This window comes from Acomys minous, assembly GCF_964271855.1.
Source record: "Acomys minous genome assembly, chromosome: 2".
Taxonomy (NCBI): domain Eukaryota; kingdom Metazoa; phylum Chordata; class Mammalia; order Rodentia; family Muridae; genus Acomys; species Acomys minous.
The window spans coordinates 52,580,392-52,607,263 of NC_140484.1; the positions used below are offsets into that span (position 1 = coordinate 52,580,392).

The following is a 26,872-nucleotide window of genomic DNA, read 5'->3' on the forward strand; positions in this document are numbered from 1 at the left end:
GCACCCATGTGGCAGTTCACAACTGTCTGTAACTCCTGTGACTCCAGGAGATCTGACACCCTCACATTCAGGCAAAACACCAATGTATATAAAATAAAAATAAAATTAAAAAATTTTTTTTAGTGACGTTCCCAGGTGAAGTGAAAGCAAGTGATCTGAGCTGTGGCTGCTACCTCCCGCAGCCATTCTTCGACCCTGCCCCAGCCTCAGCCCAGTGCTCACTCTGTGATCTCCTCAGTGACTGTGTGCTCCACCTGAAGGCGGGAATTGACCTCGATGAAGTAGTGCTTGCCATGCTTGTCCACCAGGAACTCCACAGTGCCCGCATTCTCATAGCCAACCTGCAGGGGTGGCCGGTAAACAGAGGTTCCCAGGGTCAGGGCTATGCCACCCAAGCCTGCCCACCACACAGGTTCTGGAACAGAACAGCTTGTGGCAATCATCTGCGACCTTCCATCAGCTCCCCTGCAGTGGCCAGCACCCAGGACCCAGCATATACCTCCACCCCTATATGCTCCCGGAAACTACTAAGACAAGGCTATGCCCAGCAAGTCTGGGTGAAGACATCCCCCAACTCCCCCTAGAATCTCACTGTTGTTTTCCCAGCAACAGTATCCTTGGTCCATGTCCCTCAGACCTGCAGTCCTGGGCCTCCCGGCCCACTTATCCACTACAGAAGGGTTTTCAGGGAGTTTCCTCCTGTGTTACTACTCTGCTGTCATCTTACTTTGGCCATCACCTCAAGCAATGCCACTTGAGGACTAGCAGTGGTATATTAACTTGGATTGCAACCCTACTTTCATTCTACTTCTTGTCCTTCCAGAACAATACATACATTCCCTGGCGCCTGACCTGGTAGGATTAAAGGCATTGGCCAAAAGAACAGAGCCAGGCCAAAGTGAGGTTGCTCCTCTGAGGCAACCCCAGCTCCACCAGACCTCAACAGAGCCTCTGCTCACACTGTTGAGCCTTGTCTCAGAACCACTCTGTTTCCACTGTCTGCACTGGAGGCCATGGGGCTCAAACCTGGGACAGTGTGACCTTCCTGGAGATGGGAAGTCTAAGGGGGGCAGGTTAAAGTGGTTCCCTGCTGCCATGGCAGGTGTTCAGGCTAGTCTGGGGCAAAGCATTGCTTATAGACAGCTCCCACCTCCACACCCCAGGATCACTCCACCAGCTAAGCAGAGGCTGGCAGAGATAGCTCAATGAGGAAAGGGACTGTGCTCCAACAGAGGTTAGGAGGCAGTGAGGAGAAGACATCTCAACTCTGCCAGAATCTGCGAAAGCTCTCTTTACAGTGACCAGGATGAGCTGGTGCCCCAGAAAAGTTAGGCTGTATAGCAAGAGTAGAAGGAATGGGCAGGACACCTTCCCTCTGGGCCAAGTACCGCTACTACCATTGAGCACTTCCTCCCTCTCTGCAGGGCCTCCCTCCTTCCCTCAATAGGCTGTCCACAGGGAGCTCCCATATGCCCAAGCCATGAGACAGTCTGGACAGAGAGGTACCAAGAAAGCTTGCAAAAATGGTTCCTATCCCCTGGAGCATGTCCTCACCTGCTTGGCAAGTTTAACAGAGTCACTGGTGAGGCGTGAGCGAAGATGAGGGTCCAGGTGGGCAGCAGGGGCGATCTCTACCACCTTCTGGTGCCGCCGCTGGATGGAGCAGTCACGTTCATACAAGTGCAGGATATTCCCATATTGGTCCCCTGGGCACACAAGAAACGGGATTCAGCCTTTCCTAGACTCCAGTGCCTCCTCCTAATGTGCTCTGGCCCCTTGGGCACTGTGGCTACTTGGCCACCTGACTGCCACTCTGTCCCAGGTCCCCTTTCCAGAGAGCAATCCCCTAGAAAGGCTGTCCCAAAGGAGATCTAGGCCTCTCCTGTTTCACACAATTCCCCACTCACCTAGGATTTGCACTTCAATGTGGCGTGGCTTCTCAATGAACTTCTCCACAAACAGTGCCCCATTCCCAAAGGCTGCCAAGGCCTCAGAGTAGGCCCGGGTGTAATTCTCTTCCAGTTCCTAGAAGGGCAAGCAAGGCTGGGTAGACATGGGACCAGCTCTGTGCCCTCTATTGCCACCTCTGCACACTTCCCAGAGCCCACAACAGAGGCCACCTGCCTGGTACGCAGACCTTAGCATATGTGCTATGCTGCTCACCTCATAGCTGTGCACAACCCTCATGCCACGGCCCCCACCTCCATAGGCAGCCTTAAAGATAATAGGAAAGCCATAGGTGTTGGAGAACTCGTGGGCCTCATGCAGGGAATTGATGGGGGAATCAGTGCCAGGGACCACTGGAACACCTGTTGGGAGAACATGGAGGTCTCTTTAACAGGCTGAATCCCTGCTACATCTTGTCAAGGAAATAAACTCTCACACTGGCCCCTCCCAGCTAGCCCCTGGGAGGAGTTCTGTGTCACCTGCAGCAATGGCAATGGCCCGGGCCTCCACCTTGTCTCCCATCTTGCGGACTACCTCTGGACTTGGCCCAATGAAGCGAACTCCAGCATCCTGGCAGGCCTGGGCGAAATCTGCTCGCTCTGAGAGAAACCCATAGCCAGGGTGCACAGCATCTACACCATTCTCCTGAAAAGGGCAGGACAAATGCCTGGATACCTTCCTCTTTCTCCTTCTCCGGTCTTGCTGGGGTCTACCCCCTACCTCCCAATACACGTATCCTGCTGGTGGGTATGGGTACAGGGCACAGCACCAGATCCTGCCCAGCCTCAAGAGACAGACTCTGGTATCTCCTAGGCCAAGCTGACTCTACCTTGGCCACCTTGATGATATCTGGAATATGCAGGTAGGCTTGTACAGGCGCCAGGCCACGGCCAATAAGGTAGGCCTCGTCAGCTTTCTGCCGGTGCATCTGGCCTGTGTCCTGCTCTGAGTACACGGCCACTGTGCGGATGCCTAGCTCTGTGCAGGCACGAAACACTCGGATGGCAATCTCACCTAGGACAAACAGGGTGAGCAGTTAGTCTCCTGAGTCCTGAGAGAAACACCAAGAGGACAGGCAGGGAGGGTGAGGAGGTCAGGCTAGGCTGGCCTCAGGGCCTGAATTATGGTAGTACTCACCTCTGTTGGCCACCATGACTTTTTTGATGGGCCTGTACTCCAGGCGCCGGACATTTGGGGAAGCAACAGGGGCAGTGGAGGAACGGCGGATACCCAGGAGCCTCAGGCCCCCTCGAACTGTTTGGAACTTCAGCATCTGAGGAGAGGCAATCAGAGCCCAGGTTAGAGCAGGCCAGACACTGAATGCCCCATATCCAGAAAGAGAGAGGAACCCTAACCCTCAGAAAAACAGTGCCATCTCCAGTTAATTTGTGGTGGAGCTGTGGAGAGCAAGCAAATCCAGCCCAGAGAAGCTCACTTCAGCTCAGTACCCTCATGTTTAGCACAGTGTTTACATTTCAGAGGCCACAGAGGGGCCCTATGTGGCATGGTGTGCATCTTGATGCTGTGTACTCAAGGCTGGCTACCCTCATTCTCCACCAACATCCAATATGGACATCTTTCATGTACTGATCATGTCCACCTGCTCTCTTAGGAGGTAGCCTTGGCTCTCAGTTAAAACAGCTTTTTTCAAACAGAGGACGGAACCTGCCTTCTACTGAGGCATATCAAGTAAAATACTGATCACAACCACAAAGCAAGTGAAGAGGCTGGTCACAGAGACAAGCGCCTTGGGATTCCACTGACAGGAGGTCCTAGAGTGGCTAAGATGGTGGAATAGAGCTGACAAAGGAGGAAGAGAGATGGAGAGAGGGGTTCTCTTCTAAGCTGAGGGGAGGATGGGAGTTGTATTTAAAAGGAACAAAGTTTCAGGTCTGAAGTGTAAAGAGAACTTTGTAGATGATGGTGGAATGGTTGTGAATGGACTTAATGTTACTGAACTGTGCACTTTAAATGGCTACATGTACTATACAGCAACTTAATTATTTTATTTTATTTTATTTTCAGGACAAGGTTTCTCTCTGTATAGACCTAGCTGGCCTGGACTTGCTGTGTAGACACGGCTGGCCTTGAACTCACAGTGATCTGCTTGCCTCTGCTGGGATTACAGGAGTACGCCACCACACTCAGCAATTTAATTTTTAAATTCAGTTGAAGACAGTTTATATACCACAAACAGGTTGCATAGCTAAGCACTTATTTTACATATTAAAGACGAAGCAGGATATCGTGGTTCACACCTCTAATCCGGGCTATTCAGGAAGCTGAGGCATAGGATTGTTGACTTTGAGGCTATGCTTGACTATATAGTAAGTTCCAGGGCAGGTTGACCACAGTATGATTCTACCCCACTCCCCCTGCAAAAAAGAAGAAGAAGGAGGAGGAGGAAGAGGAGGAGGAGAAGAAGAAGAAAGAAAGAAAGACAGACAGAAAGAAAGAAAGAAAGTAAGTAAGTTAGTTACAGAGGTGGGGAGAAGGAAGAGATGAGGGAGAGAGATCCAGGCCCAGGAAAGAAGGAAAAGACAAAGCAGGGCCCAAATCTGCATCTGGCCTCTCCACTCACAGACATTTATCTAACTGAATGATTTGGTTCTTAGTAAAAGGTAGAAATGCTTGACTCAGCCACTTTTTTTTAAACATAAAAGAAAGCTCAATAAATAAAACAAATATTGCAAAAACTCTGATGTCACAGGGACAGCCAGCAATACTGAGAGGGAGGGAGACTGAGAACAGAAAGAGAAGTCATAAGCAAGTAAGTCTTAAGAAAGAGACGAAGAGGGGTGGGTAGCAGCAGGCCCATCCCACTCAGGAGGCACAGTTTGTGGCCCTGAGTCCACAGGAGCCTGGTCTCCTGTGAGACTCAGCCAGCAGAGAGGGAAAAGGACCCATACACAAGATCACCTCTGATCAAACAGTGATGACAAAGTGCCTCAAAGGTCATGTTTTGTCAATGTCCTGGGGAAAGATGGTTACTGCAGCTGGATATCAGAGATGATTCTTTGAGGAAGGGACACAGAAGCTGGAACCTGACCAGGGAGGAGGTGGCCACACTCAGATAGGTGACAATGGCAAGGCCCTGAGGGAACAAGCTTGGGACAATGCAGCAAGCTGGACAGGCAGGAGGTGGAAGGCAAGGAGCCCTATGTGAGGTAAAGCTGAAGGTATGGGCAGACTTGCTGTTACTGCCTCCTTCAGGCCATGAGCAAGTCTAAAAGGCTTTGGGAAAGATCCCTACAGGGCAGAGATGGTAACAGAGCACCATCAGACTCTGACTAGGGTAGGGACCACTGGAGTCAGGGAAGGTACCACAGACAACATTCACTAAGAAGTCCATTGAGTTGAGGAATAAAAGAAACCTGTTCAGTGGATGGGCCAACACAGCAAGACTGTAGGGAGAAAGGCAGTGTTAGGAGCAAAGGAAGCTTGTGAACAAAGGAAGAGCAAGGGAGGAAAACCTGGCAGCATTATGATGGATAATGTAATCCAGAGTGAGAATGCTGTAGAATGGAAAAGGCTCAGGCCTGAACTTCTGGGCTTGACTGGGAGGAGGACCCAACAAAGAAATAGCTACCCAAGAACAAGGCAGAAGGCCAGGAACACGGTGTCCTGAGCCACAGTATGTGAGCTAGGAAAGTGGGGTCAGCCATGATGTCTGAGAGGCAGAGTGAGACAGCCCTGAAGCTTGTGTCAGTCTCAAGTGTCATGCAACAGCCAGGGTTGGCAGGGGCATCTGACTCACTTATACAAAAGTGGGGGTCACCTTGCTGGACTCCAGGCTCCAATTTTTCTAAAATAGCTTTTATCTATCTTGACCTTATCATAGTTTCTGTGTCTTATCATGATAGTGCTAAGCCTTATAGCAGCTATGGCTTTTTTCACGTAGCCCAGGCTGGCCTCAACCTCCATGTATGGTCAAAGATGACCTTGAATTCCTGATCCTCAACCCCCACTTCCCAAACCGGGATTACAGGAATGCACTGGCACATTTGGCTGCAACCATGATTTTTGTTTGGTTTTGGTTTTGGTTTTGGTTTTGTCGAGACAGGGTTCCTCTCTGTATCCCTGGCTATCCTAGAATTTGTTCTGTAGACCAAACTGGTTTTGAACTCAGAGATCAGCCTGCCTCTGTCTCCCAAGTTCTGGAATTAAAGGCGTGTGCCACCACTGCCTGGCACAACAATGATTTTTTTAAAATGTATGTCCCATAATAAAATTTAACTTAGAAATTGCATACAGTAAGAAATTAACAGGAATTAATAATCACATAGAACCATAACAAATGCTATGACATAGCTACGTGTCGCCTGCAGATCTTAGCAGCTCAGCATATTTTCTTCTCTTTAGTAACTCAAGAACTTTCACCTTTTCACTTACAGAGAACAGATAGCTCTCCCCCTGGCAAATCTCAGCTGCCAGCCCCATTACTCTTCGCTTTGGGGTAACTGAAGTAAAATGCTGCTTACCCAGACACAAGCAGTTCCACGGCAGTCAGTGATGACTGAGACACTACTAACCGACTAGCAAGCAGACAACAAATACAGCGTGGAGACTCTGAACAAAAGAAGTCTTGATTTGGGTGGTAGGAAGCGGGAGGCAGCAAGATTCCATTACACACCCAGAACAGCACACCACCTAAAACTTAAGACCTCCTTGTTTCTAGAATTTTCCATTTATTAATTTTGGACCATAATTTGCCATGAGTAACTCAACTGAGTGAAGGGGAATTTATGGGTCTGAATACTAACACTGTGTGTATAAACTGGGCCAGCACCTCACTAAGAGATGAAGGTCTAGCATCAGCACCACGCTGACATTGTTGGTGCTGCCTGAAATTATCCACCAAGATGGAAGCCACACTCCTACAGGGCCTTGCCTAAGATACACAACCCAGGTTTAACTGAAGCTTAATTCCCATTTTTTATCCAATAGGATGGCACACTTTTTTATTTAATCAAATATGTGAAATTAATGTTTTAAAATGAATGTTTCAAATATATGAAAGATGCCAGGCATTGTGGACAAGCCCTTGATCCCAGCACTCAGGAGGCAGGGGCACTGTGAGTTTGAAGCCAGCTTGGTTTACAGAGCAAGTTCCAGGATAGCCAGAACTATGTGGGAAACTTTGTCTATAACAACAAAAACAACACACTCCAAATATGTAGAAATTTAAATGAGTCATAGACTGGAGAATCAGTTCAGATGAAAGGAAGCCGAAAAGGCAGCTAAGTGCACATAGACACTGATTGGGCCTTGGACTTCTGTTGCCAATATGGGTGCAAGGACGCAAAGGGACCACAGACAAAGTTTAAATAAAGTCTCTAAATTATACAGTAAGGTGCTGATCAATTCTGATCTTGCTGCTGGCCAATGGTTAGGAGAAGCTGGCAGCAATAAAATGCCCAACACATGAGGTTTTTCCCTCCAAACAACTAGATACTGAAAATACAGCAAGGTGCTACCCTTGCCTGTGAAGTCACAGCAGCTTCATAAAAAACATTTCTAGCTGGGCGCGGTGGCACTCACCTTTAATCCTAGCACTCAGAAGGCAGAGGCAGGTGGATCTCTGTGAGTTCGAGGCCAGCCTGGTCTACAAAACGAGTCCAGGACAGGCAAGGCTACGCAGAGAAACCCTGTCTTGAAAAACAAAACAAAGCAACAACATTTCTAAATGAGAAGACACACAGGCCACACCCTGAGGTCCTGCCCAGTTACCTTGTTCAAATCTATTCAAAACCTTCAAGCCAGGCCTACTAATACACTGAATGACTTCACCACTTCAGAGCCAAAAAAGGAGATCAAGAGTTCAAGGGCAGGGGCTGGGGAGATGGCTCAGAGGTTAAAAGCTGTTCTTTCAGAGGACCCAGGTTAAATGCTCAGCACCCACATGGAAGCTCACAACTCTAACTCCAGTTTCAGGAGATCCAACACCATCACACAGACATACATGCAGGCAAAACACAGTTGCACATAAAATAAATAAATCTTAAAAAAAAAAAAAAAAGAGCTCAAGGCTAGTCTGGGCTACAATGTAAAACACCATTTTTCTTCTTCCTCTTCCTTCTTCTCTTCCTCTTCTTGTTGTTTCTTGGTTGGTTGGTTTTTATTTTTGTTTTGAGACAGGGTTTCTCTCGGTAGCCCTGGCTGTCTTAGACCAGGCTGGCCTTGAACTCACAGAGATACACCTGCCTCTGCCTCCCAGAGTGCTGGGATTACGGATGTACGCCACCACACCCAGCTAGCAATTGTCTTATTAAATTTCTACAGACACACAGGTTTATAAAACCAAGCCTAAAACCAAGACTGTCATGCAGTGCTTAAGTTTGCTCTAGGAAGGAGAGCCCCATTTCACCGCCCTCAACATACTCTCCTGCTATTTAGTTTTCTTTGGCTGCAGAGCATTTTTCTTTTCTCCTTCAGTATTAGTTTTCTTCAATTTTAATTTGTCAAACTTTTTCATTTTGGACAAGTCTGGCTTATCACTCACCCATCTTGACTGCCTGCTCCAAGATACATTGCAGAATGCCAACAAGTCAGACTGCTGTTAGCTTGAGACCAGGCTGGGGCACATTATTAAGTCAGCTGGTAAAAGTACTTGCAGCCAAATTTGACAACCTGAGTGTAATCCCAGGAACCCACATGGTGGGAGGAAAGAACTTTCACAATGTGGTACTCAAGGCTATTCTCACCAAAAATAAATGTAAAAGAAAAATTTTAAATAACTTTAAATACAAGCTACACTTGTAATCTCAGTTCTTGAGAGGCTAAGGCAAGAGGGCAATCTCAAACTCAAGGCTGAGCTACATAGAAGACCATTTCTTGATCATCACTATCAACACTACCTCAAAAAAGGGAAGGAGGGGTACAGAAGAAAGGAAGACTTTTGCTGAGGAAGATCAAGGATAGTTCCCCGGCTTCCTCCTGGTAGCAAGATTAGGCTGGTAGGTCCCCAAAAACTGAGCATGACCTTTCATACTTGTTTTCCCACCTACTACCCAGCTGGGTCTTCCCATCTGTGGCAAGCAGGTTCTCGAACTGCCAGGGAGGCTTCAGGCTGCTTCTTGGGAGCTCCTGCCTGTCTCTCACCTGGTAGGTTTGATCTTGCCACCATTTAAGCTCTTGACTCTCATCCTATGAGTAAAAAGGCCATTTTGCTGCCCTGCCCCTTCTTCGCTAACGACCCAGGCTCCCCATTCTCTTTTCCAGATAAAAAAGAGACTTCCTTAGATCTCTGTCAAAAGGCTGGTCACCTTGGGGGAGCAGGTGGTGAGTTCCTGGAAGGCTGACTCTCTCCTACCCCCAATGACAGAGAACTGAATTGTATGTCTAGCCCTTACACACATACACACACACACACACACACACACACATGATGTGATTCCCCATAAATGATTTTGATGGCCCAGGACTCCTTGGCAAGCCCAATTCACAAAGAACCTGGGGCCAAGAACATTGTGGGGAGGAAGATACCCCTCTGAGCCCTTGTATCCTTGCAGAGGGCAGCAAAAGCAGGCCTGAACTTGAAACCTTAGTGACCAGCCACTGGAGAGAAGGCAGGACTGGCAGCAACCCGGCAGATGTTTACAGGAAGAAAATGGTGAGGCCCTTTCAGATGGAGTCAGCAATGGGAGCAGCTCCCACCACTAGGAAGTGGGAGCCATGAGGCCCAGTGTTAGCCTGCACTCGGCCTGCCTGGGCTGGGCTTAGCTCTCCCTTTCCTAGCACCATAGTTTGGCAGCTATGAAGCCCAGTTTCCTCATCTGTAACTTCAGGTGTCACTTCCTTCCATCAGGCCCTTTCTCTGTGCAGAGCCTATAACCTCTGTGATTTTCTGAGTAGGATATTAATATGAGCCACACCAAAACACAGACACACAGACACACACAAGCACGCACACATAGCACAGCACAAAGTGTCTTCGAGCACACACAGCATGCTTTCACCACAGGTAAAAAACTACCCCAGCAGGTGAGTTAGATTTGTAGAGCCATACCTGTTCTGGAACAATCACCCTGAACCAGCCAAGCACCTAGGTATGCTGCACACAGAGGACGTGGTAGAGGACCCACAGGCAACAACTGCTCCACCCGAGGTCACTGGCCCCAGAATACAAAGTTCTCCAGCACCAGGCTGCTGGAGGCCTGGGCTGTAGCCAAGGCTGAAATCAGGGGAAGGGGCGCCGCCTCCTGAGGCCATCATGGGCCACTGGCTGCCTGGGAGGGCCAAGCCAGAGAGGCGGGGCAGTGGGTCATGCAGAAAGTAGATGGGCAGTGCCTAGAGCCTGTTTCCTGGGCCCTCAGGAGCAGGCAGGGTTACAAGACAATACCTGCTAGAAAGCAGCTGCAGACTTCTGAGGTGGATTTATGACAGACTGCCACTTGAAGTTCAAGGCACAAAAGTGTCAACCAGATGGTGGAATGGTACCTAGACAGGCCACTCAAGAGGGGCTGTGCCAGGCATGACGGAGGGCAAGAGTCATGTTGCCCTGGAGGCTGGTTCACTACTAAAGTCACAAGAAGCCTCTCTCCTAATTCAACACACTGCCAGACACAAGACAAGGCCTTGCCAGCACAGACAAGAGAACACACCACTTTGTTCCTAAAGCATCGTTATTGCTAATCTAGCCTTTCCCTCACTGAATCCCACTGCTCACACAGGCCTACAACCAGGACCTTTCAAATCTGATCAGCCAGAGAAACCCTGCTGCAGGACAGCTGTGGATCCACGGGACGGTGTCCCATCAGAGGCCCTCACAGACCCATGTGACAGCTAACTTCAGTTTTTCATTTGAGGGTCTGAATTAGTCCCAGGAACCGCTGACTACGCTGACCAAGTTGCACCTGAGCCTCAGCACACCCGCAAAGCTGAAAGGACAGGAGCCTCTGCACAGCTCAGCGAGTGTCATAAAGCTTGGAGGTCAGGTGGGAGAGAAGCAGAGTACCGAGGGAGGCGAGACCTTGGTGGGGGGGCACTGAGGGGTGAGATGCCCTCCAGGACTCCCAGAATTCCTGCTTCAGGCACTACAAGGGACCCAACCTGTCCAAGACCGAGCCCTGGCATCCTCCTTCCTTACAACAGTGTCTTTCAGAAGGTGTTTCCAGACACAGCCCTTCAGGCTGGCACTGTTTCAGGTGTCTCTTGTCACCCTCATCCTAAATGGTGGCATGGATAGAGAGAATAGTGGGAGTGTGAGGCAGGCTTCCACTCAGCCCACACAGGGCCTGTTGGAGGAGTATCTGGTTAGATGGTTATCATGAAGTCCTCATGGCTGCCAATCCTCTGACTTAAATTCTCTGAGGAAAAGCCCTCATACCTGGAGACACCAGTCACCTGGAGTCTGCACTAAACCTGAAGCTTCCAGAAAGGATGCCTTTCCTCCGATATGAGAGGCACATTCTTCGATCCTGCAGGCACAACAAGTGGGCCAGGGTACATGCCTCAGGGGACATCTCATCGCCTTGCTTGCTTAAGCGACACGCAAACAGAACTCCTTTCCTGCCTACAGAGATGGGGGAGACGGCAAAAGGACAAGCAACCCACTACTCCCCAGAGATCCTTCACCCCACATTCCTCCTCAGAAAGCCAGCAGCCTGAAGAGGCCTGTTTGCTATTTTCTGCAAATGCTGGCTGACAGATCCCTTTCTTGTGCATTAGAAACAGGGAAGTCAGACTGCTGGGACTGTCACTGGGGATGTGTAAATAACTCCTCTCAAGCAAGAATGAGCCACAGGAAGCAATGCGCGTCTGGCACACCTGTTTCTCCCTCGCCACTTCTCAAGGCAGCTCATGGGAGACTTTTCACCTTTTCCCGCTTCAGTTTTCTCCAACACTGGATCTATGAACTCAGCATTCTCCCTTCCAGAGAGAAAACCCATGGAGCTGGGATGGTGCTTACAACAAAATGCTAGTTGAAGCAGGGCAAAGGTCTCAAAGCACAGACATTAGGTCTGTTGCACTGCCCACGTGGACTCTACAGTGCAAAACAAATGCCAAGTTCCCAGTTCCAGTAGGTGATCCCACAGGGATCTTTAATATCCTCTGCAGACCATTAATCAGGTGCTTTAGGGTTAACTAGCCCCAGACAACTTGATTCTAACATTTATGCTTCCCTCCAGAGCAGGAGCTCTGACCCAATAGGAATTAAGCACCAACTATGGAACTAAGCTGTGACTTTCATCAGAAACACAGGGTAGCAGGCACTTAAAACACCAGTAATACCCCAACTAGAAAACCTATCACTTAAAAACAAAACAAAAACCTTCTGACCCAAAGCACAGGGCCACTATCAGCACTCTGTGCTGAACAGCAGAGACAGCAACAGTACCAGCGCTCATGTGTCCCAGATACGCCAGGGAAGTTTCAATTTGCCCAATAAATTATCCAACATCCCTAGAAACTCCACTCCTTCAGACATGAAGGATATCTTACAGGCTGCCTCCTGCAACCAGAAGCAGCACAGAATTCCCCATGTCAGGCCATTTGGGTTCAGGTAATATGGCCACTGCACTGCCAAAGAGATGTGCTCCCAGATAGAGCAGCCTGGCTGGGGTACAGGCAGGACAGCCCTTGTAAGTGCTGCGGCCAAGTGGCAGGCCCTACAATGTTCCTTCCAGAGCCCACATGGCTTTGATCCTAACTGTATCTGCTTCCACAGAGTAGGTAGTAGAGAGGTCACATGGAAGGGAAAGGGGGCATCTGGCTTCCGAACAGCCAGCAGTCGTGACTACTGTGCTAACTCAAGTGTGCTGGAAAGCAGCCAGTTGTGCAGTAAGAAGAAAGGACAACTGAGAAATAGGCCCTCGTATCCACCAAACGAACCAACAAAGCCCGTTTCCTTCCTCCTAGCCCTCGGCCCTCTCACACTCCCTTCATTCTCACTATCTGGCCTAAAAAGCCAGCCCTGTCCTCCTTTCATCTGCTAGTTCCTGGGGGCCCCACAGACATGTTTAAGACACCATGGAGCAACCTAGAGAGAGCAGCGCATCCACCAGATAGCAGCCAGGGAGGAAGGGTCTGCCAAGACTTTCTGGTCTATCCAGCCTGCAACTGCAACCCAGGATAGTTGGTGTGCGCCAGGGGCTGGGAGGAGGGAAAACAGGCTTTGTTGGTTAGTTGGGTGTGGTGGTATCACAAGGTAACAGAGAAGACAGGAGAACATCACAACAGGGACACCCAGCCTGCTGGCATTGCTGGGTCTCTGAGCTTCAGTAAAACACTGGATCATCTGTGGCAACTTGAGCTCCAAGGGCTCTAAGTGGCCCTGGGTGGCACTGGCCCACTTATAATCACCAGTGGCTATGTGGTCCCACAGCTCTCAGCAAGCCTCCATTCAAATGCTACAGGAGGAGGAAGCCTGAGTATCTGAGGCTACGTAGAGCTTCTGTCTGTGCAAAAAGACTCAAGAGATAGATGGCAAGGAGGCATCTCAAGGGCCTGGAGAACAGTAGGAAGAGGACAAGGAACAGATTATAGAGTACTGCTGACATGAAGACTTTGTCCTAGGCCCTAGGAAAGTAACCAACTCAAGCCCAACACTGCCCTCTGGTGCAAGAAGCCATCACTGCTAACCTGCTGCCTACCCCCCATCCCCCAGTAGGAAAGGGCACTTGCCCTGATTTCCCCACATCCTTTAGGAATCGGAACAGAAACCCCTTCCTAGACATCCATAGTCTCCAACAGCTCTGATGGCTCTATTTGGGTAGGCATCTCCTTTCAGCTACCTCATTCTCACCCATCTAGCTCCCTCTGAAATGACATGTCTACACCCTCACCAAAGTACATTCAATGTTACAGCCTGCTGGCCCATCTGCCTTCTTTTCCTGGGCACTGTGAACACCTCAGGCACAATATCACTCACCTATCCGTCCCTCTACTGTCTCCGTAACACTCAACATAGTGCCTGGTACCAAATTAAATATATGTCTGAGGCAGGCAATGAGGGATGGATGGTGAATGAATGAAAGGATACTCCAGGCCACACAGTGGGCTTGCAGAATAGTGTGAAGCAGTTAAAATCCATCCAGAAATATTATGAAGCATTTAGCAAAGATTATTAAGGCTCAGCTCCTTCTGGTAACAGTACACCCAAGCTAATAGCGCATAGACTTCTCTCCACAAAGCTTAGCACCCAGTGTACTACTGCCAGGACACAAGGAAGGGCAAAAGGGCAGTACAGTAGAGAACACCTGGCAGCCTGGATGTTTGCTTCTGCCCCAAATTTACATGTTGAAACCCTGACCTTGGACTTCCCAGCCTCCAGCCTACGAGAAATAACGTGTGTTGTTTATAAGTTCCCTGGTCTGTGGCATTTGTTAAAGTGGTCCAAATGGACTCAGAAACAAGCTGTCTGGGAGCTAAGAAAGGCAAGTTTCAGGGCTGAGTATGACGGGCACTGGGAAGCACTAAAGTCTCAGTCTTAAACATGACTGGACCATGTCTGCAGCATGGCAAGACAGACAACAATTGTTGGCAGATGGCCCCGGAAGTTTCCAGAGAGTCAGTCATGTTGGCCTGCTCACCATTCATACACTCCTCTTTTGTGGTCTAAGATGGAAGGTGAAAGGCCTTGGATGGATAACAGCAGGTCTCTCAGAAGCTTTGAAAGAGACTTTGGGGCCTGGTAAGTTCAGAACACATAAACTAAATTGTGTCACTTTAAAAAGATATGCTTCAGAGTATGACTAGATAACTACAGTCTTTACCAAGGAGCTCTAATAGTTACTGGATGGCATTCCTAACCTAATATATGCCTGGTGATCTTATAACATAGGGAAATATGGGCAGTTACAGACATACAGATGGCCATGTGCCTACAAGTTTAGGAAGCCAAGCATCAGGTGAAAACATAAGAAAGGACCCAAGGTCTTTATAGGGATATGGCCCTGTTGATGCCATGATTTTGGACTTCTAGGCCTCAAATCTAAGAGCCGTAATCTCAGTTGTTTTAAGCTTCAGAGTTGGCCCTTTGTTGTGATGACCCTGGAGAACCAACCAATCACAGTCCTCAAGGTAGCCAGTTTTAAATACCAATGAAATATGAGATAAGAGATATGGAATATTTGCCATGCAACAGATATGATATGGAGAGGTTTATTAAATGAGCATAGGAGAGCAGGGAAGTGAGAGGGTACCCCAGAGAGAGACAGAGAGATAGGGAGATAGAGACAGCAAGAGAGGAAGAGAGAGAGGTAAGTGGGTTTGTCCCTTTATGTACTCCACACCTAGTGGCAGGTAGGCAATGACATCACAGGTTGCTAGGCAGACTGGGGAAGAATCCTAACAGCCAGATCTCTGCAGACCCTAATACCCAGGCTAGGAACACATAGTACAAATGTACCCTTCTCTCCTCTTCTCATCCTGCTGCAGGCTGCAGCTGCAGCCAAGGCTTCAGAGCATGTAGCTATTTAGGACTGGCTCAGCTGGAGAAGCTGAGTGGGAGGCAGCAGAAAGAGAAGTGAACAGTGACGTTGTGGCATGTGAGGCTGCTGGGAAAGCTGGGCCGAGCCAGCAGGAAGGCCTCTGGGGGCAAAGACATCATAGACTAACCATAGACTAGCCATGGAGAGAGAGGAGGAGGAGGAGGAGAAAAATGGAGGGAGAGGAGAACATCAGAGGAAGGAGGTTAGGCAGATGGAAGGTGAGAAAGAGGCTCAGATGTGGGGGACAACGGAAGTAAATCTCCTAGCCAATGTCCTAGTCACAGCAGGGAACAAAGGTGTTAAAAAGACCATGGACAGACACCTGGGGTTTATCTAAGCCAAGAGTTTGCATGCTGGCAGAGAGAGTGGGCTGTGCCCCAACCTCAGGGGATGCTTTGGAGGAGCTTAGCAGAGAGGGGCAGATGTACTGCTATTGGCACAGACCATCCTGCATGGTCTGAGGTATCTGGGTTTGAGAAGGAAAGAATGGATTAGGGTAGTAAGTCAGGGAAATGTTCTGAAGCCTGTGAGGCAGCTGGTGAGGAGTTAAGGACCCCAGGCAGGGTAGGAGCAGGGAGGATAGAGGCAGTGACTGGACAGGAGGTGCAAGATGACATCGCCAGTTAGATGGGAGGCAAAGAGTCAGGAGGGAAGGCCGACTCTGGCTTCCTGTTTTAAGATGAATGATGGGGACAACAAATCAAAGATCACAGAGGCAGGTGAGGGAGAACCAGGAGCTCACTGTAGAACCCAGAGGGCCGCTGTTAACTGCAGTTTCCAGGTAGAAAGAACTCCTGGTTAGAGAATTCAGCAAGAGCTAGATGGGGGAGCTGCCCTCTGTAAGACAACATGGAACAGGACAGCACAGAGAGAAGACACAGCATAAAGAAGACAGCCAATGCCCAGCAAGGGGCTGCTGGGAAAACTGAGGAGTCCAAGGAAGAAATGAGCAGCATCGAGGCAGAGTTCTGAGAAGCAAGAGAAACCAGACACCAGATTCTACACCACAGAGCTCCCTGGTGGCCTGTCTTGGGGCAGGGGATGTCAGGAGCGGGAAGACAGGGATGAGTGGAAAGCTAAGGAAGTCAAGTCTCTGTATCAAGCTTCCTAACAGTTCAACAAGAACTTTTAGAATCTTTAGGAAAGAAGAGAAATGCAGGAAAGTTAGAGAGTCCGGGGCTCAGAAGGCTTTTCTTTTACAATAAAACAAGATCTAGTGGAATGTAAAAACTCAAACATGAGGGTTTATTTCTATTCCCAATCAGGTTTGGCTTCTTTTTTCGTTATCTACCTACCTACCTACCTACTTCCTACCTACCTACCTATGGAAACAGGGTTTTGCTTTGTAATCCAGGATAGCCTGAAACACACTAATAGCCAAGGCTAGTCTCAAACTCCTAAAGGATTATAGTGCAAGTGATATACCAGGTGGGGGACTTCCTTCCTAAAGAATATAAACCACAAAAACAGAGTGAGAAAGCGTGACAATAGCTGGTGACGACAGACAACAGAGGCTGCACTCTACAAGATGGGCAGCATGCAAACTTGTGGTCACAATGCAGGGGATGGAGAACAAATACAAGGAAAGTCCCACCCAGCAAGAGAATTTGCAGGCCCTAGAAAGTCTGGCGTGTCTTAGGTAGAATGACAAGCTGAAGTCTGTGAACTTCAGAACACATGAAAGTCTCTTCCCTGCTCAGCCTGGGATGCTCCAGTCCCCAGTAGAGTGACAGTAAAAGCAGACACCTGACAGAAGTGCCTGTGTGGCTCTGCGTGCCCTCTGCATTCACTTTCTGACTCCTCACAATAACTTCTGTGAGGAGTCACCTGCCACTTCCGGGTCTGGAGCTATGGAGACATTCTGGCAGCCACATGCCCAAGAAATGCTGCCAGGATGTCAGGCCAGAGTGCACAGCTTGGTCAATAGGAACCCACTGTTCTGCTGTAAGCAACTATGAAGATAGAAAGGAGGCAAGGTCCCTGAAAGGGGCCACAACCCCAGCCAGGACTGAGATAAAGACAGCAGCCCCACAGCTCCACAGAGCACTAAGCAGGCTCACTTTTAGGCAGTAAGCCAGATAAGTCCTCCCTTGGACTGTCTATGCCACCCCCCAAGGCCTATGTGTTAAGGTTTGATCTCCAGATTAGCACTATGTGAAAGTGCTACAGCAGTGTTTCTCAACCTTCCCAATGCTGCAACCCTTTAATATAGTTCCTCATGTTGTGGCCACCCCCAACCATAAAATTATTTTTGTTGCTACTTCATAGATATAATTTTGATTTATTAATTGTAATGGAGATATCGGCTGTGCAGCTATCTAATATGTGACCCTTGTGAAAAGATTCAACCCCCAGAGGGGTCTTGGCCCACAGGTTGAGAACCACTATGCTAGAGTCTTCAGGAGGTGAGGTCCAGTGGAAGGTTTCTGGGGATGTTCCCCAAAGGCATCCTGAGACCCAGATCTTCTAGTTTCCCCTCCTGGCTATGAGATGGCTAGTTTTGCTCTGCCACATGTTCCCATTGCAATCAGGCCATGAACCACTTCAGAAATGATGAGCTGAAGTAGATCTCTTAAGCTCACTGCCTTTCTAACTTGTTAAAGTGACAGAAGCCAACCCAGTGTCACTGTTGCAGATGTGTGGAAAAGCCCATCCACAATCCCCTCTCCCAAGAGAAGCACTGCCCACACCTGTACCTTCTCCAGCCTTTACTTGCCCACACTTCCCTCTGCACTTGGGGTTGCAGTTTTCCATATGAATGATCAGCCAAATGCCACTGGATACCTGAGGAAATCACTAAAACAAACTTGGGATTGTTTTAATGGAGATTTTGAAGAGAAAAATAATATAAAGAGCAGACACATAGAAAAACTATAATTAATCTCCTCAGAGAAATAAGAAAAGTGATTGCATCCATTAAGAGGCGGCAGTTATTTTAAAAAGCAACAAGAGAGAGCTCTAGGAAATTAAAAATAGAGCTGCAGAAAGGTTTTTAATGTAACAAGTGGGATCACAAGATGGCTCAGGACAGCATCACCCAGAAAGGCTATGGAAAACAGGAGAAAATACAAGACTGATGCAGGGACCATTATATTTTGGGAATATATATCTGGCTACTTGGGAATCTCAGGAAGAAAGAAAACTAGAGGGTAGGGAACAACCTATGGCAGTCTGAGAGGCTGAAGGACACCCACTTCCTTCCGTGTGCAAGGGTTCTGTGACTCATGCTGATGAAAGCCCCAACTGGAAAAGGATTAGGAGAAACCTGGTGAGTTTCCTGCAGTTGTTTCATAAGGTGATGGTGACAATGATCACAAACTCAATGTCTAAGGACATAGGAATGAATCCTTTTTCAGTTTGGGAGTCCAGAAATTCAGCATCAGTTTTAGTTGAAATCTGCTCATGGGCCAAAAAAAATCTGCTCATGGGCAGGGCTGTGGGAAGGACCTATTCCTTGCTTCTCCAGCTTCTGGTGGCAGCTGGGACTCCTTGGCTTGTGGCCACATCACTTCAATGTCTGCTGCCTCTGCCTCCACATCACTTTCTTGGTATAACTCTCTCTCTTCCTTTCCTAAGGACCTCTGAAATAGTATGTAAGGCCTGTCCCCTGTCAAGGTCCTTAATCACACATAATGAGGCTTCTTTTTTAAATGTATTTTTTTTTAATGTGTATTAGTGTTTTGCCTATATGTATGCCTGTGTGAGTTGTCAGATCCTGAAGTAAAGACAGTTGTGAGCCACCATGTGGGTTCTGGGAATTGAACCAGGGTCCTCTCAAAGAGCATCCAGTGCGCTTAACTGCTCAGGTCTCTCTCAAGCCCCCCATAATGAGGCTTCTTTTAAGGTGACATTGTATCTCTAAAGATGTCATGCATCTTAAAATACCTCTGAACTGAGAAAAAAGAGGTTGCCAGAACAGTTTTCAACAGGGATGCTGCAAGCTCCTGGAACAATGTCTCCAATGTCCTAAAGGAGCCCTTTCCTACCTGCAAAGTTCTATCCAGTCAGACAATCACAGCAGAGGCAGTGGATATAAGCCAGAGCTCCATGCTGCCAGCAATAGCAGCCTGAATGGCTGCTCTCTAAGAATTCTGCTCAGGTGAAGCCAGAATTCTTGACTTCGCTGCAGAGAGGAATTTCAGGAGGAGTGGGTAGAAAGCAGAAAAAACAGGAAAGTATGTTAACACAGAGGAAGGGCAGTACACACTGCAATGGGTGTGAGTGTCTCAAATAACTGCATCCAAGTGTCTTAGTGACAGCCATGCCTACTGCCTTAGTGCTTCTTCGTTATTGTTGTTTTTGTTTTTGTTTTTCGAGACAGGGTTTCTCTGTGTAGCCTTGGCTGTCCTGGACTCACTTTGTAGACCAAGCTGGCCTCGAATTCACAGAGATCCGCCTGCCTCTGCCTCCCAAGAACTGGGATTAAAGGCGTGCGCCACCACCACCCAGTGCCATCTTGCTTCTTAACATCCCATTGTTTTTATTTTCATATTTATTTGTTTTAATTTATGCGTGTAAATCTTTTGCTTAGATATATGTATGTGCACCCTGTGTGTGCTTAGTCCCATGAAGGGCAGAAGAAAATTCCTTAGAACTGGAGTTACAGATGGTTATGAACCACCATGTGGGTGCTGGGAATCAAATACCTGGGTCCTTTGCATAAGCAACATGTGCTCTTAACCACTGAGATATCATTCCAATCCCTGGAACTCCATTATTCAAAAGGTTTCTAAGGAATTTTCTTCTCTCTTTTTAGTAAATGATGTCAAAGTGTGGTCACAATCTGACAAGGTAAAGCCATGGACCGTGAGGGTTTCACAAAGTATGACATGTCTTATGTCTTTTACTGTAAATGGAGTTTCTAGACTGATTTATTTATTTTATTTTTTATGTGTATGAGTGTTTTGCCTGTGTGTTAAATACATCATGTGTATGCAGTGCTTATGGAGGACTGAAAGGGTGTCAGATCCCCTGGAACTGTAGTTTAGACAGTTTGTGCACTGTGGGTGCTAGGAATTGAACCCAGGTCCTCTATAATAACAGCAAGTGTTCTTAACCACTGAGCCATATCTCTATCTCATTTAATTTTAACTTTTATCTTTGCAAAAGTTTCTAGTCTTGTTTGTAAAATTCTCACACACACACACAAAAAAAACTCTCAGGTTTACAGCTAGAAAAGGAGAAAGGCCATTGTTGGTCATATGCACTTAGGCCTTAAGTTCATTACTATTTTAATATTCTCGTTTGAACTATCTCTCTATATTAAAAAAAATTACCATATTTATGTAGGCAACCTCCACAGCAAATTATGCTGTAATTTTTGACTCTCAGTTGGTGAAAGGCTTCAAACAGCCTCTGGAATGAGAAGCTTTTTAACTTCCCAGATATCCTTAATTTTCCATCTATTTATCTTATCTGAATCAATCAATAAATGTCTAGAAAATACACATCTCAGGCATGCCAACCAGAAGGAACAAAAGGAACCACCTGGTGAGCCCCAAGCCATAGCCCATCAAGCCTGCAGAGCCACCTGCAGATTTATTAGGTAATAGACTGTGCAAGGCTCAGGGTGTCCCAGTGGAGTGGCTGTTAGGTAACAAAAAGTCAGATTAGCTGATGGAAAGGGGACAAAGCAAACACCAACAAACTGAGATGCCAGAAGACAAGGAAACATTACTATAGCACACACTTTCAGATGTGCCTAATTGATCTGAGTAACTTAAAATATGAAAAAGCATGACCATAACCATGCTAGAAGGTTGTACGGAGAGAAGCGGGTCCATACCATGGACTGAGGGGAGTGGAAAACCTACAGAACTGGATGTCAAGAACACTCAGCTCATAAGAGCCCTTGCCACGCATGCATGAGGACCTGAGCTCGACCTCTAAAAGCTGGACAAGGTGATGAACTTGTATCCCAGTGCTGGGAGGGTGGGGACAGGTGGACGCTGGGGTGCCCTCACTAACTAGCCTAGCCTGATCAGCAAGCCTCAGCTGCCAGTAAGAGATTCTGTCTCAAAAACAAGATGGATGGCTCCTGAGGAATGGCATTAGGGGCTGCTCAGGGAGTAAAGTGCTTGCTGTGGAGCATGAGGACCTGCACTCTCATAAAAAGTCAGCACCTGAGGGGCTTACAGACCAGCCAGTCTAGCTGAAATGGTGAATTCCAGGTTCAATAAAAGATCTATCTCAACAAACAAGGTAGAGAGCATTAGAGGACATCCTGGCGTCAACCTCCAAAACCTCCCATACAGGCAAGCACACATGTGTGTACACACACATATGCCACACACACAAACTGTGTTCTGTCACTGTTGTTGTTGTTATTACATTTGTCTGTTTTATCCTGGGATTAAATCGCTAAATGATTCCTCCAGCTCTCCTTTTCTTTTTTCTTGTTAATTTCAGTTGCTGTAAATGCCTCTCTATAACAGTTGAGTCATGACCAAACAAGGAACCACTCACTACTCATTGACTGAATATTTGTCTGTCCTCCCACACTCACAAGTGATGACTCTATACTTCAACATGATGGTGTTAGCAAGTGTCACCTTTGGGAAGTAAAAAGGGAACATAACTCCTACATATAACAATAACAGTGATAATAGAGCCAAGCAGAGGCCTTATTAGATACCTTGATCTTAGACTTCCCAGCCTCTAGAAAGTGAGAACAAGGGACTGAAGAGATGGCTCAGAGGTTAAGATCACTGTCTGCTCTTCCAGAGGTCCTGAGTTCAATTCCCAGCAACCACTTGGTGGCTCATAACCATCTATAATGTGATCTTCTGACCTGTAGGTTTACGTGAATACTGAGCACTGTATACATAATAATAAATTAATTGATTAAAAAAAGAAAGTGAGAACAAATATCTACTGCTTACAAACCATGTTGTCTAAGGTATTAATAGCGTTAGAGTATCTCACACAGATAGAGACAGTGACAACAGATCCTTGCTTCTTCTTTTTAAAGCTACAAAGAACCACAACACACAGACTGACAAAACAGTAATTGTTAATGCTAAGGTAACAGGCAAACTGAGTTTAATACACTAATTACTCCATTTTTGTGGATGATTAAAAAGCTATAATAAGATCAATTTGAAATGTTAAAAAAAAGGGGGGGCCATCTGTGGTAGTGTAATCCCAACACAAAGAGAAGGAGAGACATAAGATCAAGAGTTCAAGGCCATTTCAGCTAAATAACAAGATTAAAGGACTATATGAGGCCCTGTCTCAAAACAAGCCAACCAAAAATTAAAAATGAAAAGCTGGGGCTGGAGAGATGGCTCAGTGATTAAGAGCACTGTCTGCTCTTCCAGAGAACCTGGGTTCAATTCCCAGCACCTACAAGGCAGCTCACAACTCCAGTTCCAGGGTATCTGACACCCTCACACAGACATACATGTAAGCAAAACACCAATGTACATAAAATAAAAACAAAATGATTTAAAAAATAAATGTCTCTTTAAGAAAAAAAAAATAGTGGCTGTTCTTCCAGAGGATCCAGGCTCAAATCCCAGAGCCCAGATGGCAGCTCACAGCACTCCTTAAGTCCAGTCCCAGGAGATCATACTGCCTGTTCTGGTCTCAGCAGGCAATAAGCAGTCATGTAGTATACAGACACCTATACATAAAATAAAATACAATTTAAAGAGAAAAAAGAAAAGCCTTGATTTCTATCAAAAGCATGTAAGAATTTCTCATTGAAATAGATATGTCATTGGAACTGCTGCATCAGAAAACTGGTATATCTTCAATGTCAGCATAGTGAGTTCTCGCTCTCTAAAGCACTGTCCTAACAACATGTGCAACCAATGAAGGACAGCCAGACTCCTATATACATCACCCCCAGTCATTACTTTAAATATCAGACTTTTTAAACCTCTGTCAGCTCTGTAGATATAAAAATCATATTTTGTTTACATTTATTTTATTTATTTTTAAGAAGTATTTACTTATTATATATACAGCATTCTGCTTGCATACGCCAGAAGGGGGCACCAGATCTTATTATAGATGGTTGTGAGCCACCACGTGGCTGCTGGGAACTAAGCCCAGGGCTTTATGTTTGCCATGCAAGCATACAATCGCTGAGCTAAACTCCAAACTCCTTTTGCCAGTTCTCTGTTAGAGAAGTTGGAGGTTATCCCAAGGTCATGGGCATATTTTCAGTTTCTCCTTTGGTGAACTGCATGTTCATTTCACTTGCCCATTTTCCCACTGACCTGGTTGTCCTGTTCTTTGCTAACTGTATTAAATGTTTATATTATTCCAGACACAAACATACTCTATTACCTATGTGGCGGACGCCTTCCTGCATGGAGGATGTCTAGTGGGTGCTAGGGGAAAGTGAGAAAGAAAATAAGAGATGGGGCAAGCTCCTGGTTTGGGTTAAAAAAAAAAAAAAGGCTAGCCTCGAACCAAGTAAGAACACCTCCTCAAAAGAACAAGTGCTTGAGCTTTCTGGGACAGTCCATTTATAAAACATCCCATTATCTGGCCATGGGCATTACCCAACGACTGACACAGTTTTTAAAACTCTGGCACCCAGGCTAAGGCGCAGATGTTACTGTCCAGGAGGCACAGCCAAAAGAGTAGAGTAGCAGCCCAGGGCAGACCCATGAGCAACCGGCGTGGCCTCCTACTGACATGCAAGCTGCCTGTCTGTAACAGCTGCCCCAAGAGCAGGGACAATGGGGTCAAGCTGCACAGGGATTAAACCTGAAGACAACATCTGGCCCATGAGACCAGCAGAAAACTGAGATTAGAGATGATTCAGCACTTGCCATTGAGGGAATTTAAGGAACTCACTTTCCAAAGGAGTGGAGTGAGGTCAAGTAACTCTTGTGGAAAAGCAAAGACTGATAACAGACAAGATTTCTGCTGTGGTCACCTTCTCAACTTGGTGAGGAACACCCAATACTTTTCTGGCTATATTCTGCCGTGTTTCTGTAGAATGTTGTGGTTATTGTCATTGTTGTTGCTGTTGCTGTTACTCTGACACAGGGTCTCACTTTAAGCCCTAGCCTGCTATATAGACCAGACTAACTTGAAACTTGCAGTGTTCCTCCTGCCTCTGCCTCCCAAGATTACAGGGAACAGCCACCATCCACACACATGCCTGGCTCTAATAATCTTTCTTTAAAGACAAAAAGTAAGAGTTGCGGTTTAGACACTGAGACTGTTATATTTTAAAACACTCTAAGAATCAGAGGTTTGAAGCCCAGTACTAACTGAGCACCAAAACCTGGCAGGATGACTACGGCTCCCACTCAGCAATCTTACAGGCAAGTGATAGATGCTTAAAATCCTAGAACTTGGAAGGGGTTAGGCAGGAGGATCAGAAATTCAAGGCCAATCTCAGCTACTTATCAAGTTTAAGTTCAACCTAAGCCTTGTAATACCCTATCTCAAAACAGCCAAACAAACAAAAGTCTGCTGGCCTGACACCAGAATCAATAAAATAAAATGTTTCACTGAAGTCTGGCTTTGATGGACTGATAATAGCTTAGTGGTAGATTACTTATCTACCAGCAAGACCCTGGCTCAGTCATTCCCAATACTGCCAAAACAAAAAGCCTGAATTTCAGATAAACACCAAAAACATTTAAATAAAAGCATATCCTATGTAATACTTAGGATAAATTTATATTGCAGAATGATTTGTTATTTAATTACAATTTAAGTTTACCAGTTTATCCTATAGTTTATCTGTCAACTCTAACAAACCATTGAGTTGAGATTCTACAGGGAAATTGAAAGAAAAAAACTAGTAGAGAGAATTCCCACCTGTGGATACAACAAGACAGGGTATACCCAGGGTGTAAACCCTTAGGAGTCAAGCTGTCTGGATTCCAATCAGCTCCACAGACTCTGAGGAAGCTGCTTCACCTCTGAGCCTCAATTTTTTTTCATCTATAATGTGTAAGTTAATAGTAATTGCACCTGAGGGTTGATAAAGAGAGATCAGATGAGTTGAACCATGTAGCGTGCCTGCCACACAGTCAGCACTCACCCAAGTGGTGGCTGCTTGTACTTGGAGTAGTGCTGAATCTGTGAGTGCTGCCAAGGTAGCATGAGGCAGGAAGGGAGAGGAAAAAAGCTGATTAAATGCCCACTTCACCCCAAGGCTTATCAGAGAGGCTGAGGTTGTAGCAGGGAGAAACTTTGTTTGCTGAGATGGTGCCCAGAACAAGTCAGACCATCTCAAAGACAAGGCCCTGCTGCCACTACAAGCTGCCAACAGAGAGCCATCGGCCTGGTCTTGCTCTTCTCACTGGCCCACCTGACTGTGCATACTGCTTTCTGGCTCCATTTCAAGGACATCATGTCGGTAGCTGGAAAGTGGCCACAGTTGGTGTGCTTATTCCCAAGGAATTAGCAAACCCTCATCAGAGCCCTTCCTTACCTCCCCCAACTACAACTGACAGGACACCTCCACATGGGCCAATGAACACAGCTTCTCTACCTTCCTTTTAGCTACAGAAGTCAAACCAAGAAATTCCTTCCTCTATTTAAGGGCATAGAATACAAAGGCTTTATTTCAGTCAAAACAGGAGGAAGAGCTAAGGAAGATGGGAAAAGGCCCTCTGTTGATGAGAGGATGTGTACAGTACCAAGAAGCCACTGGCAGTACTAATTAGCCTGAAAATATCACAAAATAGAAATGTTTTAATAAGCACTTTTAACAACTCAAAAATTGTCCTTCTATCTTCTAAGGGACTGATTTCCTCATCCCACCCTTGTTGCTCCCTTCCAACCAATATAGGATTTTTGTAAAACGAAGTGTGGAGGCTTAAAATTATAGTTGTCTTTTATATATGTGTCAGATTGTCTATTTACCTATCTTTTCTATAGTTGAATTTGGTCTTTCCTTCATCTCCCTCATAATGTCTCCATGTGTACACAAAACCTTCTGGTCTTTTCTACATTGTCTCCCCAAGAGACTTTAGCATCATCATCAGCTCTTCCCTCTCTCTCCTCACCCATCATCTACTCAAGAAATCCTATTAGTCCCACCTATTGCATTTTCCTGCCTTCCATTTCTGATAATCCACTCTGTATTATTCTCTTCTAATGACCTGAACTATTATAAAATCCTTGTAACTGTCACCACAGAGCCACTAATGGGCAAAGTGTCCTTCTAGCAGTTCTAGGCTGAGCTTGTGATGACAGCAACCTGCCTTCCAGCCTGTCTCCACCACCCGTCTACTCCCTGGATCCTGCACACCCAGCCCACCTGTCTCTTTGTTCTATGCTTTAACTACCATCGCTCCCCATTTGGAACACCCTTCCTTCCCTATTGTATGATTGCTGTAGGGTCTGAGTTATGTACTCCACTGTTTGTCCCTCCAGAAGTCCCACAATAATTTCAGGACTTTATTTTTTATTTTTTAGACAATGTCTTACTCTATAGTCCAAGATGGTCTCAAATTTGAGATCCTCCTCCCCACCTCCACTCCCTGATTGTGAGTTTTTAGGGACTGTAACTA

General features: G+C 46.7%; 1 protein-coding gene across 4 annotated transcripts in view; it reads right to left on the reverse strand.

Annotated features, from left to right (window-relative positions):
• PC (pyruvate carboxylase) overlaps positions 1-26,872 on the reverse strand; it is a 106,653-nt gene that overhangs the window by 17,908 nt on the left and 61,873 nt on the right. For 3 of the 4 annotated variants that reach the window (XM_084773093.1, XM_084773095.1, XM_084773094.1), the window contains 7 exons: positions 3,085-3,220; positions 2,777-2,961; positions 2,427-2,592; positions 2,164-2,309; positions 1,908-2,025; positions 1,555-1,706; positions 223-341 (listed from right to left, as the gene is read on the reverse strand). In XM_084773093.1, coding sequence (XP_084629219.1) covers positions 223-341; positions 1,555-1,706; positions 1,908-2,025; positions 2,164-2,309; positions 2,427-2,592; positions 2,777-2,961; positions 3,085-3,220 — 1,022 coding nt within the window. Of the gene's footprint in view, positions 1-222; positions 342-1,554; positions 1,707-1,907; positions 2,026-2,163; positions 2,310-2,426; positions 2,593-2,776; positions 2,962-3,084; positions 3,221-9,955; positions 10,102-26,872 lie in introns of those variants that run through there. The other variant, XM_084773092.1, reaches the window with a different exon arrangement.